General features: G+C 44.5%; 1 protein-coding gene across 1 annotated transcript in view; it reads right to left on the reverse strand.

Moving 5' to 3' along the window:
• Window positions 1-1,993: 1,993 nt before the first annotated feature.
• The window catches only part of ABCA1 (ATP binding cassette subfamily A member 1), a 98,653-nt gene continuing 81,378 nt past the window's right edge, over window positions 1,994-19,268 (reverse strand). Inside the window, exons 33-53 of the mRNA XM_052778935.1 lie at window positions 18,841-18,939; window positions 17,448-17,637; window positions 17,198-17,292; window positions 16,759-16,791; window positions 16,078-16,183; window positions 15,295-15,369; window positions 14,702-14,871; window positions 13,599-13,776; window positions 12,934-13,049; window positions 12,701-12,845; window positions 11,331-11,454; window positions 10,574-10,703; window positions 10,320-10,440; window positions 10,074-10,136; window positions 9,506-9,612; window positions 8,941-9,082; window positions 6,931-7,065; window positions 6,065-6,168; window positions 5,845-5,937; window positions 5,422-5,665; window positions 1,994-5,228 (exon numbers count right to left, since the gene is read on the reverse strand). Of these exons, the coding sequence (XP_052634895.1) occupies window positions 5,088-5,228; window positions 5,422-5,665; window positions 5,845-5,937; window positions 6,065-6,168; window positions 6,931-7,065; window positions 8,941-9,082; window positions 9,506-9,612; window positions 10,074-10,136; window positions 10,320-10,440; window positions 10,574-10,703; window positions 11,331-11,454; window positions 12,701-12,845; window positions 12,934-13,049; window positions 13,599-13,776; window positions 14,702-14,871; window positions 15,295-15,369; window positions 16,078-16,183; window positions 16,759-16,791; window positions 17,198-17,292; window positions 17,448-17,637; window positions 18,841-18,939 (2,611 nt within the window). The 3' untranslated portion in view covers window positions 1,994-5,087. The remainder of the gene's footprint in view (window positions 5,229-5,421; window positions 5,666-5,844; window positions 5,938-6,064; window positions 6,169-6,930; window positions 7,066-8,940; window positions 9,083-9,505; window positions 9,613-10,073; window positions 10,137-10,319; window positions 10,441-10,573; window positions 10,704-11,330; window positions 11,455-12,700; window positions 12,846-12,933; window positions 13,050-13,598; window positions 13,777-14,701; window positions 14,872-15,294; window positions 15,370-16,077; window positions 16,184-16,758; window positions 16,792-17,197; window positions 17,293-17,447; window positions 17,638-18,840; window positions 18,940-19,268) is intronic.

Raw genomic sequence — 19,268 nt, forward strand, 5'->3', positions numbered from 1 at the left:
AGTTTTCTCACATTTACCCTTCTGATTCTGTCCCCCATCCCACTGTGAGGGAGGTGAGTGAGCAGCTGCATGGTGCTTCCTGGGCAGCTGGGGTTAAACCATGACACCTTTTTTAGTCAGTAAACACTTCCTCAAAACTGTGGATTACATACATAATGCTTTGCCTTAGGTATTTTAATACTTGTTTAGAGTGCTGAAGTTGATTGGCCCTTGTTCAACTGTGTAGTCAAACTCAGCTGATCTACATGTGCTTACATTCTTGAAATACTTTTTGCCAGACTGTTAAAGGCCAAATAAATTTGTATAAAGCATGAATTTTTAGTGTTTACAGCTCAAGCTCTTACTCTTTTTAAACTGTGAAATGATAACCCCCATTCTCCAAGTACAGCATTGTGCAGGTCTTGCATTTTGGTGAACAAGAGTCTTTATAATAGTTGCTTTAGAGCCAGTAAGCTGGAGCAAATAGCAGCATGGCAGAGGGCACATGGGCTGAGAAGTCAAACTTTTATCTTGTGTACAGTGGTACAGAGCACCCTCTTCTGCAACTTAAAGGTCACTAACTGGCAGAGCACTCAGGAGGCTTTTCGACAGGTTAATTGCTGACCTGCAAAAAGCAATTGATTTCACTTCTCTCCTGAAGTTTTTTTGTGCAGTCTGCCTAATGATGATTACTGCTTCTGTGAATTGCATTAAGGTCTCATGGAAAGCACTGAAAAAACACCTGGAGGCAAGGGGGGGTGCATAGGATGCAGCTGTAGTAGTTAAGATAGTGTAACAGGTCCCAGCTCCTATACCCAAATCTTCATACACTCCTCCCCCCAATAAAGCCATCTTTAGCATTCTCAGGGTGGAACGACACTTCAGAGACTACTGTCTTAATACCTTTAAAAGTTTATTTGTAAAATATAAATGGCCGATAAACCATTGCTACCAAGTTGATTCAGAATGTTGCCTTATGGCAGTTAACTCAAAGGACTTTTTTTTTTAGTAACAAAAGTATGGGCTGAAAAACGGGACAGGGAATTAATAGGACTTTTTTTTTCCCACATGAATGCAAAAATTGTTTTATTGTTTACTGGAATAAAAAAGAGAGAGATATATTAAAAACAGTATAGTTTTTTTAAGTAAAACTATTTTCCTTGTCACCAGCATTGAAAGCAAAGAATACTCAGGATGTTAGAGGTGTGCTTTATCCCAAAGTTTGTTGTTTTCTGACAAGAGGTTGATAAATCAAGCACATTACCCAAAGCACCAGCTGGACACTAGATTAAAACAGAAAACCCAGGAAATTTTAATTGGCTTCTTACCTCAGGATGAATTTTCCTGATGAGTGTAACTTAAAGAATTGGTTGGATTCTGGAACTTAATTGGTTGATAGTAGGACTACAGGCAGTAGCAGGCAAAATTTTACCATCAGTTTTCCTTTGAGCAATCAGACCATTATTCTGCTTTCATTTGTAAACTGCTGGTCAAAATCAACCTAGTATTAACTTGAGTGATCTTCCTTTAATTTGATATTAGCGAAGGATTAGCTAAGTTTAGGGTAGTTCAGAGTCTTTATACTCAACATTTTGCTTTGTTAGTGAAAACAGGTACAGAGAGGAGGAAGAATTATCAATAGTTGCAACTTGCCGTGTCTCTGTAATGGAAACATTCAGAGGTAGGTCCCCGACTTGGAATTTAAACATCGAGATAGGTTTGTTATGTTCTGCAGCTGGATTTGACAGTTACACTGACCATTTTTTTTTTTAGGACTGGCTGGAGACCTTTTTTATTTACTACCTTTAGAACCTTAAAGTAGCATTTGCCTTTCAAATCTTACACCACCTCACTTGCCTGAAAATAGCACTTGCCCCATGCTACTTTGTAGAGATACTGGAACTTGCTTGTACATTATGCATCAAAGTTCACAACAAAACAAAACTGGGCAAAAAAGAGCTTCTAACAGCATTCCTCAAAAGAACATATGCAAAAATGACACTTTGAAGACCAATGGTGCCATAACAGCTTTATTTTTTACTTAATACAAGGCAATTAGAGTGCCTTTTAATACTTCACATAACAGTTATTAGCAAATACAAATATATATACTTTTCTTTTGCTTTTAATGAAAATGTCCATTTAAGGATTTAACTTAGAAATTTCAGTTGTGAAATCTCTCTAGATTTTGCAAAGTTAACAGATATTCCAGTGCAAAAATAGATCCCATTACAGATAGCATAAAGTGCTTGGAATGAAGGACCAACTACAGTTCAGGAGGGAAGGATAAGCACAAAGTGGTGGTTTAACCATGGGGAAAATACAACAACTCCTTACTGAAATACAAATGTACTACAAAGAGGGATGCAACATGTCAATAGTAATAAAGTTTAAAATAAGTTAACACCTCAGTGCAGTTTCATTATCAAGAGTGGTTCATATACTGTATGTGACTCTAGAGTGATTTTTCCCCAACACACACTTAAGAGTAAATTAGTGGCTGTCTGAACTTACTGCATGACAAACCATGTGAGAGTTGCATTATGCTGTCTGTCCAGTACAAACAAGACAGATCAGAGCTATGAAATAGTTCGGTTAATATCCATGGTTACTGTAACATTTTGTCACAGACTCCGTATAAGTGTGACAGTCACAGGGCAACAGGAATCAAGAATCTCATTTTGCTGGGCTAAGGAAAGAGAATTATGATGTAACTGTTGTTTGCTGCTGAATGAATCATTTACATGAGCAGTTCGAAAAACCAAACCACAGCCCTTTCAGGACCAAATCTGAATCCTCCTAGAACTTGTTCTAGTTCTACATGCACTAGTTCAGTGCAGTGCAAAACTTAAAGCCCTTCACTTTGGTGACTTATGCTGATTTGTAATAGTGATTTTTAGCAGTGGTAAGCCTTCAATACTACTTGTTTCAATGATACCATAACATATCTGCAGCCTGTTATAGAGAAGTCATGGCTGTAGCTCAGCTGTTCAGTTAATTTTCTGCACCTGGAAGTCTGGTGTGTTCATCACCCTGTAAGTCATCCCCATAGGGTGACGATGCCATAAAGGTAATAACAAAGCATGTTTTAAGTGAGGTATACCAATCCCCATTACACTCCTTTCTCAATCCCCTTAGCAATGTATTAAACAGATTAAAAAAAAAAAAGTATGAAAAAGGCACTTCAGCAGAGCATGTAGTAAGCTCTTACTTTATCCCAAGGCAGGACACAGCAGGGACTGGGAACTTGTGCTAAATATTTAACTGTTTTTTAAAAATGCTGAATAGGTCAGTGTTACCAAGTATACCTGGAAATATGCAATCAACCTTCTTCAGGCTCATGCCAGCCTCTTCACTGTTTGTTGGGCTGCTATGGGCATTCACAGAAGAAAATGGTGCGTGATTAATCCATGGTGGAGTAGCATCAAGAACTAGTGCAGAACCTGTACAAGTATTTAAGGCAGAGGCATGACATACAGGAATAGCCCAGGAACTGCACTTAGGTTCAAACCACATTACTGAACCTATTTGTGAATGTAAAAGCAAGACAGAGGGGCCTGTAAGTGTATTAATGAAAGCATACTCTCCCACGACTGTTGTACAATGTGAACAAGAATTGGTTGTTCTTGCTATATAATATCCCCTCTAATATTATTCTGGCTTTGTAAAACTTTAAAAATTTTGAACTATCTTGTCCTTCAAGGGGATTTTTACTGAAGCAGTTTGTCACATGTATAATAAAGGGTGTACTCTCCAGTTAGGGATCACCTAATGACTGAAACTACACTGCACAACAGAAGCAGAAACTTACACATTAATCTAACATTATACCAGTTTCCAAACAGGAACATTTTAGGTGAACAGCTTGCAGTAATTGCAGATAGCAGCTGATTGCTAGAGTCTGGAACTTGGTCAGATCATGAATGTAGCTATTACCAAATGGATAGAATGAGCGCGTAACATTGCAAGCATAATGTAAAGAAATACTGTGGCTACAAAGATCAACTGAAAGCACTTTCAAGCCCTAATTATGCTACCTACCTATTCAAAGTCATAAATAATACTGTTAAAAAAAAAAAAAATCTACATCTCATTTCTAGTTTTATCTGGCAAAGCCAGAAATGGCAACATGCTTGTGCTAAGCAGTAACTTCAGATGATGGGTACCTTTCTGGTGCAAAGCAGGGGTTAAAGAGCACATATTACATATCTGAGTGACAAATCTCACTATTTAGCATTTGCTCATGGCATTAGCAGCTTGTACAACTACTGAGTTTGCTGCTGTGGTTCAAACCCTAGGTCTGCTTCTCACCCACTTCCTCCTACTAGGTGTTCATGCAGTTGCTGCAGTACCTCAAAGGAGCAGGAGAGTACTTAACTACACAAAAACCTAGTCAGAGTATGTTATTGGTTGTGATGCTGGTGGGACAATCCTGTGCATATGCAGGGTTCACAGTTCTGCACATCACCATTTACTGATTGAGATGTATGGATATGATGGCCTGTCTATTGCCGTCCCATCTGCACAGTACTGTTTTGTGGCCCCAGATTTGTCACCAACTGACCTACACCAGTCTAGGAAAAGCAGCTAGTCCAGTAAGTTTTCACAACCTAAAGCTGCAACACTGGTGGTGACTTTTGCCACTGTGTTGGTGCATTCATTGCCAGCAATGGATGTAGCACCGGGAACTTCCCACTCCTGACATGAACGTTTTAAAGACTAAAACATGCATGTCTAAAATATCTATAAATAATCACTGGCCATGATTCCTCAGTGAACTGTTTTTGCCACCCTAGTGAAAATATACTGTACAGGACAAGATACAGTATGGTTGAAAGCCCACAGCATCTAGTGGGTGCTTTACCACAGCTTCAGAGTTATACTGTAATGAGCTAAGTTCAAGTCTTTCACTTGACAACAGTACAAGACGACTCTATGAGGCACTGCCCCTGTAAAGGAATTTTGCTTTCATTGCATTGAATTGCATTGCATTGAATGGTTATCAGTAGAGTGTCCAGTTTCTCTTCCTCTAGCTTCTTCTTTGGGAGTATCCTATACCAGGAAAAGGAATTTTGCATTCTGCTCATCATTTCTTTGCTGAAATTGGCTCACACACAACTTTCTTTTACCTTCTCATCTTGCAGGAAAGAATTAAGGATTGCAATGTCTACCACAGTCTGGTTTTTGTGCAGTGACAGATCCTTAGTGTGGTCGTCATCGCTTTGGTCCTTAGCAAAATTTACAAATACCTACAAGAAAAAAGACCATATCACACATCACCCTGGATTTTTCATTAATTCAGAGCATTTTATACACTGGGCTTCCTGAACTAGTCCTGGGATTCAGTACTCCACTAAAATGCCCTTAGGTCCAGTAAACTGGTGAATTTATTCCTACCTCTGCACAAAGAAGCTTTTGGCAGACAGGCTACTAAAAACTTACTTGGTCAAGTGTGGTCTGAGAAACGGAGTAGTCTTCTATGTGGAGTCTCTTTTTGTTCTGGGAGAGAATACTAAATATTCTGGCCAGTGAGGATGGTGAAGAGGGAAGCTGGTACTGCAGCATATTCCGATGCTTTTCCTTCAGGACACTTCCAGGGAAGGCATGCCCAAAGAAATCCTCAACAGGCTTCAGGTCTGGGTTTGCCCCTGCAATTCTCACCACTATGGTGTAACCATCTCCAAACCTGTAAACAAGAAGGCCAGCACAGGAGTTAAGTGCCTTTGAAACAGAAGTCCAGCTTAAAATCCAGCAGCATCTCCCATAGCCAGAATAGCAATGGGAATGCTGCATAAGGAATTAAGTCTGACTATCTCCCTAAAAATGCAGGCAACTCTGTGGTGTAAGTGAAAAGAATATAGCTACCTGTTCTTTAGATGCTGGACGCTGCCCAAACACCTGAACCGCCCATTGACCATTATCGCCATTCGAGTGCACAGGGCTTCACATTCTTCCATGCTGTAGGCAGAAGTAACTTCATTAGCACTGCAAGCGGCAGTGAAGGGCAGAGCAGCCAAGCAGAGTTTAGCTTCCAGCCCTCGTAGACACAAAAGCCAGGGTATGATACAACTGGGCTGCTACTTGCCTGTGAGAAGTGAGCACCACCGATCTCCCCTCTTTGATTACACTCAGAGCACAGTTCCACAAGAAACGACGTGCTTTGGGATCCATCCCTGTTGTTGGTTCATCCTGCAAAATATATACAAAAACCAGGTTATGCTGTATTCTACCAACAAACACTTCATCTCTGAAATGATGTGTCCATTCTGATTATGCATATTGGAAACACTCAAAATAAGCAAGTTTCACTCATTTTCCAAAATGAGAAAATAATTTATGCTCCAAATTTTAAATTAGCAAACATGTTTTTCAGAACTGAGAACTACTGCTTATTCTGCAATTGTAACTTGTTGAAATATCCAGTTCTAAAGCAAGTTAAAGTCAATTAGCTTGTTTAAATAGAGCACTAGACTACTTTCTCCCACACTATGAACTTCAGCAATCCTAAGATTTGTCCTTGATTTTAATCTAATCTAAAGAATCCTAAAATATTTATTTCCAATTTTCATTGAATTATTAAAATCACAGGACTGGTTCTCCTGCACAGTAAGATTCACTTGTGTCCAGCAGGAGGGCTATTATTTTTTTGTAGGTATAGAAATCTTTGCAGCAGCACTAAGGTGGTGAAGATGCTACATAGCCAGCAGTTTGGCATCATGTCTAAGACCCTTACTTCCCCACTGATTTTTCAGATATAGAAGCCTGGAGGCACATTATAGCTTGCACCTACATTTAAATAAGGAATCTTTATTTCCACGTGCTCTTTGCTCACGTTTAAATGAATAATGATATATTTAAACATTAGTTGGCTGTGAAGTATCTAGTCTTCATCTGAACCTGCTTTTTCTGTTTTCCAAGGAAAATGTTAATGAGCAAAAGTTGCAGACTCACCAGGAACACCACAGGTGGCCCTCCAATAAGGGCAATGGCTGTGGAGAGCTTGCGCCTGTTCCCTCCACTGTAATTCCCAGCATATTTTTCTCCGTATTTCACAAGGCCTAGTTTCCGAATTGCCCACTCGCCAACCTACAAGAGACAGCACAACACCATCTTGAATCAAGCACAGCAACATCTACACAGTGAGATTTTCCTTATGAGCTCTGGCTTTAAAAACAATTTTCAGAAGGGCCACTCATCTGAGGATCTAATGTGGTATGGATATGGGTTTTGAAACACCCTGTTCGCCTCTAGATCAGGATATATGCAATCCCGCCCCTGGGAGGCCAGAAAATCAAACGGCTGCAGCTTGTTGGCCAGTGAGCATGAGTTCAACATCAGTTGAGCCATGTTAACCACCAGGGCAGTGCTCTTAGCAGCACCGGCTTTAGCTAGCTTTCCAGTTGCTGTAGGCTTGCAGTAGGGACATGGTCCCTACTGACACACTGCAATCGCACTGTGGTGCATCTTAGCCCTTCAGACAGATGGGGAGGATCTGGTTTGTTATTCAGGAGTATATATCAGTAATAACCGGTGCCAATAAGCAGCCATTGTTGCCCTGGGGACTATAAAGTGTTAGCGGGAAAAGAAGGAGCTACTACTTGGATCATACTCAGAACTGGGTCCCTTTTTATATGGGTGTGCTGGTTTTGGCTGAGACAGAGTTAATTTTCTTCACAGTAGCTAGTATGGGGCTATGTTTTGGACTTGTGCTGAAAACAGTGTTGATAATACAGGGATGTTTTTCATGATTGCTTAGCAGTGCTTACACAGAGTCAAGGCCTTATTTGTTTCTCACACCACCCCGCCAGCAAGTAGGCTGGGGGTACACAAGAATTTGGGAGGGGACACAGCTGGGACAGCTGACCCCAACTGACCAAAGGGATATTCCATACCATATGACGTCATGCTCAGCATATAAAGGTGGGGGAAGAAGAAGGACGGGGGGGAAGTTCAGAGTTATGGCATTTATCTTGCCAAGTAACTGTTATGCATGACGGAGCCCTGCTTTCCTGGAGATGGCTGAACACCTGCCTGCCAATGGGCAATAGTGAGTGAATTCCTTGTTTTGCTTTACCTATTAAACTGGCTTTATCTCAACCCATGAGTTTGGGGTTTTTTTTCCGATTCTCTTCCCCATCCTACTGTGGGGGGAGAGAGCGAGCAGCTGTGTGGTGCTTAGTTGCCAGCTGGGGTTAAACCACAACAATGGGACTGGTGGGAACATCACACAAAGGAACTCACCAGCAACCTTCGAAGAAGCTTGCAGTTTTCACCCATCATCACTACTCTCAAAGAGGGACTCAAGCTACCTAGATATACCCCAGGCACCAGATCTGGCCCTATCCAAAGCACTGGGTACAGCTGTCATCTTGCTACCTACAGCAGTTCCTGTTCTGCAGCACGCAGGACACATATGGTGGAAACTGCTGTTAACTCATGGAAACAGCACTGAGAAGGGTGCTGTATGGTATTGGCACCTGTCCTTAATTGCCTAAAGAGTGTTAGCGTAACCCCATGTCTGAAAGCTGAAACAGCAGCTCTTTAATGATGCAGCATGATCAACTGGAAAGATGTTAACAGCCAGCATGAGGCTTCTATTAAGCTGCAGAGTTCTTGCTCCCTGGGACTTTGAAGAATTAATTCTTGACAGCAGGTGAGGTTCTGCATGACCTGCAGCTCCACAGCCCTTAAACTGTTAAAGGGAAGAAATCATTCAGTGGACAAGTGCATCCACTATGAGAATGCAGGACCCAAAGTATCTGCCCTTCCATTTAGTACACTTTTCTAGGCAGCACCGAAAAACCACAGCAACTTTGGTTTGCCCTGGAAGGAAAGAGGGACAGATTTCACCACACAGTATCTTCAGCAGCTTCACATCATGGCATTGCATGTGTTGCAGGGAAGGTGCATGCAAGCAGGAACAGTTGGTCACTGGGGTGGGTCCTATGGTGTTCCATTTACCTTGCAAACTTCTTTCTCTGGAACACCTCTCAGGAGTGCAAAGAACTCCAAGTGCTCTCGCCCTGTCAGCAGTTCATTAACAGCATCGAACTGTGGGCAGTAGCCCATGTTCTGATGGACTTCTTGGATGTTGGACAAGATGCTGTAAAAGAAAAAACCCTTTGTTAGAATTTCACAAGTACACACTGCTATTTTAGGTGCTAAAAGGAGGAAAGTGAAACAGTGGTTTTCAAATCACTGAACTAACAAAAATACAGGATCCTAGAAGTCCATCTTGGCTAAATTATTTTTTCTCTCTCCCCATATACCCCTTCTTTTTTTAAATATGACATTTAAACATGAGAAGGCAGGTATTCAGAAGTGACTACCAGACAACATCAATTTTCCTAATCTGCTGAAGCACTTTACCAGACTTGGCAAAGGGCTGAAACAGATGCCAGGAGTTGAAAAAGTGGGGCAGAGTCTAGACTTGCTGGAAGTGGAACAAAGGCTGTGAAAGCTGGAGGAGAAAGCAGCGAAGGACCTGCTTTGACATAAAGCAGAGGAAAGATGCATGGTCTTTCACCTGTTTCCTTTGAGGAAAGCTTCTCCTCCCGTCACATCTGTATCACCAGTTAGCATCTTAAAAGTGGATGACTTGCCAGCACCATTTACTCCCAGGAGTCCAAAGCACTGGGGATACAAAAGAGCAGATGAGCACAGTGTGTTTGAGAACACGATTCAGCTGCATTATTTTCAGCACTGACAAGACGGGAAGGAACAAACTTGACCCTCAGGACAGCTGGAGAGAGTCTTCAGTGCATTTTCAGGAAAAAAATTCTGGACCTTCATTTTAAGTGTAAACCTTTAGGCTGGGAAAATGAACAAACTCTGGTGTCACCTTGGTGCAGTGCTACCACAGCATATCTGTGCCAAACCTCGGGGGGTACCAGAGTTTGGCCTCTGGTCTCAGACACTGAGACCTCAGTATCTTCTTCAAAGACACAGAATCAGAAACTGCTTCAACTTCCAGGCAATTTCCTTTGATGTAATTTGAACATCATCTGTTTCTGATCTTACCCTACCCTTTGTTGTCTGTTGCTCTTAAATACTGTAATAATAGCAAAGCAATGAATTTGACAGATATGCTCTACCTCTCCAGGGGGGATTCCAACACAGATCCTATCAACTGCTGGCTTTCGCTTCATTCTGTAAATCTGAAACCAGAAGGAAAAGAATGAGAAGGACAATGTCAAAGAGAACTATAATTAGAACCATAAATATTCAACACTCCAACCATGTTCTAGTTTTGACCCCACTAAATTCCTCTGAATGAGGCTTCTGGTGAACTGCATGGTTTTGTGCCAGCAAGTCTTAGGAATGCAGAACTTTTCTGTCACCTTGGTTAGCTCCTTGATTTCCAAGATGTCACTCTGTCCTCCTCCACTAATTATCCTCTGTCTCTCTCTTGTTACATCCTCATCTTCATCATTCACAGGAGGCAGCTTGGCATACACAGGCCTGGAGAGAGCAAAATGATAAAGCCTTAGCAGAAGATGACAGGGCCTCCATAGTTAATATTCTCCCCACTTCATGGGGGATAACAATGAAAACTTCACCTGCCTGCAGAGGTGAAGTGGAGCAGACAACCTACCTGGGTTTGATGAAGAACCTGTACTGGATGAGCACTGTGATAAGGAAGAAGACAACACCCTCTACCGCCATGGCAAAGAGGTTCCTTCCCACCAGCTCCCACGACAGAGGGGACACGAAACGATTTTCTCCTGCCAAAATGAGATGAAGAGCACAGTCACCTTTCCAGAGCAACCAGAGCAGGCTAGCATTTCTTCCTGTCGAGCTCACCAAGTTGGGCACCGGGGCAACTGGAGAGCTGCCAGCAGGAGGAGGGAAGGGATAAGACCACACAAGGGGCCAGTTGTGGCTGCATGCACATTTCTTACTGTAGCAAAGTTGGGATGTGGGCCCAGAGAATTTAGTCTGCCAAAGAGGAGCTGATCCACCTTCCCGAAAGGTTAGTGAAGCACAAAAAGACTGTGACTCAGGCTTGGCATCTGCATCCCAGAAAAAAAATACCCAGCTTTCCAGAAGCTCATCCATTCCTTACACTTGGCCTAATGATCCTCTCCATACAGCTGGCTTTATGCATCTTTGTTTAATGCCCCTAGTAACTCAAAACTCTGGGCATCCATCTACCAGGCCCTCTTCAGTCCTTGTAACAATCTAAAGAGGACAGCTGTGGAGACCTGCCAGCTTTGATCAGATCCATGCTCAAAACTATGCACTTTCAGCTCCTGAAAAGTCAGAGGAACAAAGGGTGCTCAACCGGAGAAGACTTGAGCTTCCCCTGTTCAGTTCAGGTCACTGTCCCCATGACACACAATTTCACTTACCAAACCTCTCTAGTGCATCAGCCATGGCCTGGTTTTTCACCATGTCAATGAGTCCGCGCCCTAGGCAGAAGTGGGGGAAGATGAGGAAGACAGACTTCAGGATGTCATTGATGTTGTTCAGCTTCTGTTAAGACAAAATCAAGTGCCAGTGAGCCATCTGAGCAGAAAGCAGCCACCACCTGCCAAGTGTGACACATGTTGTGATTGACCCCTCCCTCCCTCAACACTGCAACCCCACAAAAATTCGAGGATTAAAAATACTCTCCCAAGAGCCAGTGCCATGGCTCCTCTGGATGGTCAGCATTGTTGCATTGCTCAAGATGTTATTAATACAAGCGAACTGCACTGAAGGAGAGATTCTTCCAAACACTCACAGTCTAAAAGGCAGTGTCTGCAAATGATAACATGCAAAAAGGCTACAGGTTGAGGAGACAGGAAAGTTGTGCTTGCACAGACTGGTTACCTCAGTGGCTGTGGGTAGCCCCTCCCTATCCCATACTGGAGGCTCTAATTCTTTTCCTTTGTTATCTTCCAGTTGGCTTAGCCCACGGGTTGGACTGACAGCAGCCTGAGGAGAAGTTCCTGTTCTGCCAGGCACTTATGTTCAAGCATGTACATGTTTTTACTGAGCTAAAACAGGCCTTGTAATAAAAGGGACCATCACCAAGGACTGCGTCCTTATGCCCACAGGCAGTGGTACAATCAACAGGTAACTCCCCCAGAGGGTCTCCTCAACCTCCTCCCACAAGGAACACCTCACAACAACGCTGGTCCAATGGGCCTGCTAAGACATCTTGTCTTGCATACAGGCTTTGGAAACTCTGAAGTGAGGTGTGTAAGTTCCCAATACAGTTAGAGAGGTATCTACCACAGGAGGCAAAACTGAGGGCAACTAATGCTTGAGTGCTTGAAATGGCAGACAGCTTGAAAATGGCATGAAATAGTAGACAGAAACTGCCTCTTATAAAGAACAAACAGGAAATTCCATTTGAACATAAGAAAATAATTTTTTTTTTTTCCCCTAAGGGTGATTGAGAAGCAGAAGAGGTTGTCCAGAGAGACTGTGGAGTCTCCATCCCTGGAAATGTTCAAAACCTGATGGCCCTGAGCAACCTGCTCTAGCTGACCCTGCTCAGAGGTTGAACTAGACAATCTCAGGAGGTCCCTTCCCACCTTAACTATTCTGTGAACATTGCTGAAGTGGGCTTTAACCCATTTCCATCAGAACCTGTGTTTAAGCCGCTGCAGTAGCTAATGGGTACAGGCTAGGGGCTAGCCTTTCTGGAGAACTGGCTGCTAAAGACAACATGGCACCAACACAGAACTAGATCATAGCAGCACAACAGTGAGGAGCTTCTGGGGAAACATACGTTGTTGGTGAAGAGCTCCAGGACAAAGGTGGCCACACTACCATTGATGCCAATGAAAAGGTTCACACTGGTCAGCACAACATATGCTGTGCTGGGGATTTTGAACACGAAGGAGGCTGGATACATGAGAGGAGTGATGGACCACCTGGCAAGAGGAAAGGCAGCAACATCAGGTAAGCACTTTCCAAGTCTAAGAGCCTTCCCAGTCATCCTTCTGATGAGAAAGCCCTTACCCATAGAGAAACAGAAGGAGAGCCAGCACAGGCAAGTTGGAGGAGGATACATAGGACTTCTGCTGGAAGCAGATGAAGATAATGATGACTAGTGTGGCTGGAACGATGTAGTTGCACTGGAAGGTGAAAAATACAGCTTTAGATTTGTTTCTGAATGACAAAAAGAATGAAAGGTGTCTTTCTGCTCTGAACCAACAGTTTTCAACATTCTTCAGTGTTCCCAAAGCTATTCCCAATGGGAGACTCCTAGGAGTGTCACATGTGTGAACTACAATGTAGTACACATTAATTTACATTTCTTGGTCCCTCTGGAAGTAGTCAATAGACTCTCAGAGGTTCTGGACACCACAGGTTGAAAAAACCTGCTCTGAACATAGCAGAACAAGGGGCTACACAAGTAAACATTTTGGGGCAGGTATTTAAGCGTGACATAACAAATGCTGATGACTGAGCTTATGGCTGCCCTCCCATCCTCTGTTCAGTGTTCCTTGTCCCACTTAGGTGAACCACTGCCCCAAGACAGTAAACAAAAGTCACAGGCACAGTAGTTATTCACTGAATTAATGTGGTGCCCACTGGCCCCAACTGCACTTTGCACTTCAGTGCAACAGACACACTGCAAATACAGAATGGAAGACAGTTTAGCACAGTCACAAAGCCCTTACCATATCCCAGACAAAGTTGGCCAGCCAGTAGATGACAGGCTTCACACCACTGATGAACTGCAAGTGTTTGGCCTTGCTGACACGTTCCTGGATAAGGAAGACCACAAAGCTGGCAGGAACAAAGGACATGGCAAAGATCACACAGATGGAGACTAGGACATCCACAGAGGTGGTCATCCTGGACAAAAAAAGAAGAAAGCAAAGTGTTTGTATGCTGGTGCTGGCTCCTTTGAGATGAAATGAGACAGCTCATGCAGGGCAGTGCAGAAACCATTTCTCCTTCTGCTGTCCTTGTTTTGCAGGGTAAAAGATTACCACATCAGGCTGTCTTAACCGCACAGTTTTTCTCAAGCCATATAACAAAGGAGGATACAGAGCCTGTTGGCCTCTCAAGGACAGCACCACAACCTGGAGATTGGTTGGTAAATTCAGTACAATACACTGCTTTCTGCTTTCCTTACCACCGACAGTTTCCCACTTCATGCATTTCTTGGGGTTGTTGGGGGTTTGTCTTTTTTTTTTTTTTTTTTGTGTTGTTTTAAAGTTCAGAGGTATCTGACTGCCATCTGCCACTGCTCTAAGATTTGAAGGATGTATCTGCAGAGAGCTTTTGAGTCCTGACTCTGATTGTGGTGGTAGTGGACTAGTCAGTGCTCCAGTGCAGTAAGCCCTGTGCATTACTGTGTGCCCCCCAGGTTGAGACAGTGGGCAAAATTGAACAGGATCTATCAATGGTTCCTAGTCAAATGGTGGCACCTTGGGACAAAAGAATGACCATATTCATGGCAAGCCACCTTTCTGGATATGGTTGAAAGGAATTTCCCAAGTGGCAGAAGGTCTGAAGCTTACACTGGTTCTTCGAAACTGCAGCTTCTAGGGACTCAGAGACAAAGAAAGCTTGCACAGCAGTGCTGTTCAACAGCAAGTGCTCAACAGCACACTGCCACCTGCCCAGACCACAGAAAATAAGGCCAGCATATTAGAGCCTAAATGCCACAGGCCACTGAGTATCTGCCAGTGAGGCTAAAATCTCCCATGTTGCCTGTTTCTAGTAATCAGCAGCTGATGAGTCCAAACCCATCCATGTTCATATCAGGACTTACAGGGCCACTTCAGAGAGCTGTTGCTTGGTGAGGTTGAGTGGGTGATTGAAGGCAGTGATCCCATAAGCACTAGGGTTTTTGCCTTGCTGCAGGTTGGCCCGAAGGATGGCATTGTTGATCACATTCAAGAAGGAGGCAATTGCATGCCAGCCCTTATTATTGAACCACACCTGCAAGAGACCACATCAGTATCAGAAAGGCACCAGGAACATCAGCTACCCAACAGCCTCCTGAGCCCTGCAGAACATCCCTTCCTCTATTGAGGGCATGTACTTTCTTTCTACATCTTTCCAGCTAGTTTGCTCAGGGACAGAACATACAGTTTGATCAATAACCACAAGAGGCTGCTGGAAGCTAACACTGATCCAGCACGGAACTCCTTCTGGGCCTTAGACCTAGACTCCCAAGGGAGAAACAGATTTTGGGGAAACCCATACAAGAATACAAGCTGCATTTGCTCCATTAGCAAATACAGAGAGCTCTGCTCTGCACAGTTGTCCAAGGCAAACTGCTAGGACTTTGCTAATTAAAAATAACTCCAGGTTACCAGAGCTTCAAATAGCAGGCACAGCAGTGAGGACTGGCTGATTTACCTTCACATTGTTCTTTGTATCCAGGCCTTTCATGAAACTTGACAAGCTGTTGAGAAACCGATCTCCAGAACTCCCCTGCAAACAGCAAAGAGACAGTTACTTCCCCTCTGAGAGTACCTTTATTCATGTCTTGGAGTCTAGCAGGGGTCACACTACGTTTTTCACAGCTCTGAGTTTTCTTTCCATTCTGCAGCCTGTACCCACCAAGCCAGAGGTGGTAAGAAAGCTTAGAAACTGCAGTTTTCCTCCCCGCTTTCCTTTCTGCAGTCCCACCGGTAAGAGAGGTCAGCCTTAGGCCTTCTTTTTTCCCAGCAGTAACTATTAACCAGGATTGCAGGGAACCTTCAGAGACATTGCAGCCCACAGGCAGTCTCAGAAGAAAGCAGTGGCCCAAATTCTCTTCTGAGCCAAGGCAGACTCACCACAGGAGGGCTCAACTGAAGTTTTGAAGGAGATGGCAACCACTTGTTAATTCTCTGGGACAGCCCAGCCTGTCCTGCCACAGAACACTCAGAGGTGACTGTAATCACGCCTAGCTTGCAACTGGTGTTGAGCAGAACCCGCATCAGCAATGTGGGCTGCGTAAGCCTCAGCTGAGCACGTCCCCAAGCCTTCTGCTGCTCCCAGACACCAGCCTGGGGGACCTCAGCTCAGGCAATGGGGATAAGCCACTGGACACAGCTAATATACACATGCTCCTCATTTTATGGCTTCCAAGTCATCTCCCAAGTAACAGGACTCTGACATTAGTGCATCCTGGGTTTATGGGGGACAGCTGCTCACCTGTGCTAGCTCCAAGATTTTCTTCACCTGTTTAATGGCATCAGTGACTTCATGGCTTGGAGGAAGCATGAGGGAACTGCTGGCTCCCAAGGAAAAGCCGCCATACCTGAAAGTTCAGACAGAAAGTTGATGCTAAGACCCGACTCCTCAGTGACCTCCAGACAATGCCACTCCTCCTCCCTCTCCAGATGTCTCCTCTTCCTGCACTATATCCAAGGCAAATGCCTCCACTCTTACATGAAGGGATGACTTTGATCTTTCTACACAGCTACTTAGCCATGATGTTTCCTACTCCTTGTTTCTGGGGTTAAATATCCATCTTACGACTGCTCAGTAAGCCGTTCCGCTTAATGAATGCAGCTATCCTCTGCTGCCAGTGCAGGCAAAGCAGGACATTTCCCTGCTTCCCTTTCTTAGAAGAATAGCACCTGCCAGGATGGAGTATCAGTAGGCTGGTCCTGCAAATCTTTTCAAGCCAATACTGCTCTCCACAGAAGGCAAGGATGCTTTCCAGTGATGTGCTCTGGGGTTGTCCCAGTGTATCCTTAAACATGCTCCCTCAACGTTTAGCAATTAAGAGTCATATAAAACAAACTGCAAAGCAGGATGGGTCTGTACTGCTTAATACAGTGCTCAAGTGTCAGTGGACACATACAAGCTAGAGAAAAGGCAGTAACTCACCTGAACTCATTCACCCAGATCTTATTCTTTAAGCTGCAGAGACAGAAAAGGAAGCTGATGTATGATACATGGAAGAAGAGGAAAGACAGGCCTACCACTGCTGCAGGCACATGGCCAGGGAAGAGTGCAATAGTCTCTCACATCTGGCATATGTCCCACCACTCCTCTTTGGTGCAATCCCTAGGGTTGGTACCCAGACTTTCCCTGTACTCTGCCTATAAGGCTCAGGACACCCGCCTCAGAGCTGCCACAGCATCGCTAATAAAGCGGAAACACCACCTGAGCTGTGGATCAGGACAGTCTGCGGAGCTGAGTGGGTCTGGCCCACTGCTGAAGAGTTTGGGTTGCCCAGGCATATTTGCCTAATCTGTGCAGCATCCCCCATACAGCCAGCAGCATTTGGTGGGGAGAGAAGGGAAAGGGTGTGTTCAACAGCTACCTTTTCCCAATGATCTGTGCGTAGGTCTTCACTAGGTAGTCCGATATATTGCGGCCTGTTAGATTCTGGAGAATGTCGGCAGTGTCTTGCTCACGCTGGTGTCACCAGGGAAAACACAGATAAATGCCCATCAGAAAATACAGATGCTGAGTCAAACAAACTGTGTGCAGTGCTGTAAGCAAGAATCACACCCAGCTGCTCTACTCTCCAGGAGCATCCCTCATTGAAGTACCACTGAGCCCCCTCCTACCTGTGGGGGTGGCAGCCCGCCTGCACCAGCAGGGCACACTGGCAGCATCTTCTTGATCTTCTCATTGCTGCACTCGCAAGATGGGGAAGGATTCTCCATGCTCCAGTTGCCTTTCAAGAAGATGTTCAGGACTGAGTCTGGGACTAAAGCAGTGGTCCACTCCCTCTGCCCCATGGTGCAAGGAGTGTCTCTGTGTCAGGAAAGAGGCAAGGCAAACGCAGTTTTTAAAACAACTGTGATGGCCTTTGCTTACAAGCCATTTAAGTAACAGACACCACAGTCCCCAGAAGAGGCACGCTGTTTTTTCAAAGGAGCCTAACCTCACTGAGACAAACAGTTCAGAGCGTCAGACCAGGCTCTGCAGCTTCTAACAGATCCCAGTGCCAAATAAGACTGAGGTGGGCCAACACCGAGTAGTGCCAGACACTTCCCTCTTCTCATTCACTCTGAAGTATGCGAGTGCTTTACTTCAATCAGTCCCAGCATACACAGCATCCAGAGTTCAAGGAATATCTGGACAATGGTCTTTTTTTAGTCGTATGGTTTAATTTTAAGTAGTCCTGCAAGGAGCTGGGAGTTGGACTTGATGATCCTTACGGGTCTCTTCCAACTCGAGATATTCTACGATTCTAAGATCATAGCAGACAGTCATTTCTTGCATGACATTTCTGCCTTATGGGCACCAGAACACTGCTTTTCCCCAGGGCAGCACCAGTGGGCAGCCTCCTCCCCGTGCCCCATGGGTGGAGTAACCCAGCTCCCGTGTCTGTTCTGCAGGACACAGCTTACTTTCCACCACTGGCCAGCACATAGGGCCCCTTGCCCCCCTTCCCATCATCATGTGAACATGAGCTGCAGTTCTTCCAGGCTAGAGACACACCATCCCCGACTCTGTATACCCCTTCTCCACCCACAGCCTGGATCTTCAGTGATTTGCCCAAGGCTATGCAGCAAGTCAGTGGCAGAGCTGGGAAACACCACCAATGCTGCCTGGGTCTCCACTCTTTCTGCTGGTGCTTGTGGAGGTGCTAACCTAATTTCCTAGTGCAGCTAGAAACAGAGGATTGTGGAATGGGAATAGCTACAGTCAACAACATACAGCAACATAACTAGGTCCTTTTCCATGTTCAGGACCAAAGAATAATTTGAGGTAGAGACTACTGTCTCCTTTCCATCTCTGTCAGTAAGGACTTGCACTCACACCTCACTCTCTTACCAGCTGAGGGCTGGTAACTTTCTAAAAGGTCCTGAGCAGAAAAACTGAATGTAATTGCAAATTTTTTGGCTTGAATCCTGCTCTGGCCATGCATGACTATCATTCCCCAAAGCCAGCTAAATCTACTGGGTGACCAGAAGCCAGGGCTTCCTCTTCCCGGTCCGGAGTCCTACTTACGGGATGGAGTGTCCCTGCATACAGCGTGTCCCAAAGCCAGGCTTATTGAGAAGGGCGTCCAAAAGCCTCTGAGTGCCTGCATCTTCTGGAGCATCATTGCTATGGGTACAGCAGAGGAACACTATCAGGTCAGTGGGATAACGGGCATACAGCAAAAGCAGCAGCAGAGCAAGGCTCCGAGCACAGTGAAAGAGCTCAGGAAAAGGATATGGATGGAGACTTCTCTTTGAAGAATGCTTGGCCTAGGAGCACACACACCCCCCCGGTCTTTTTGCACAGTGGCCTTGCCAGTAATTAAGAGCTGGCATTTAAAAGCCCCAAAAGAAAATAACCAGGACTCTATCAAAATGTGTTTCTGAGCTTAGCACAGAAAACAAACTTAAACAACCTGATAAGGAGCTTAGTAACTCAGGTTTGCAGAGAACAGA

The sequence above is a fragment of the Harpia harpyja genome, chromosome Z, assembly GCF_026419915.1.
Source record: "Harpia harpyja isolate bHarHar1 chromosome Z, bHarHar1 primary haplotype, whole genome shotgun sequence".
Classification (NCBI taxonomy): domain Eukaryota; kingdom Metazoa; phylum Chordata; class Aves; order Accipitriformes; family Accipitridae; genus Harpia; species Harpia harpyja.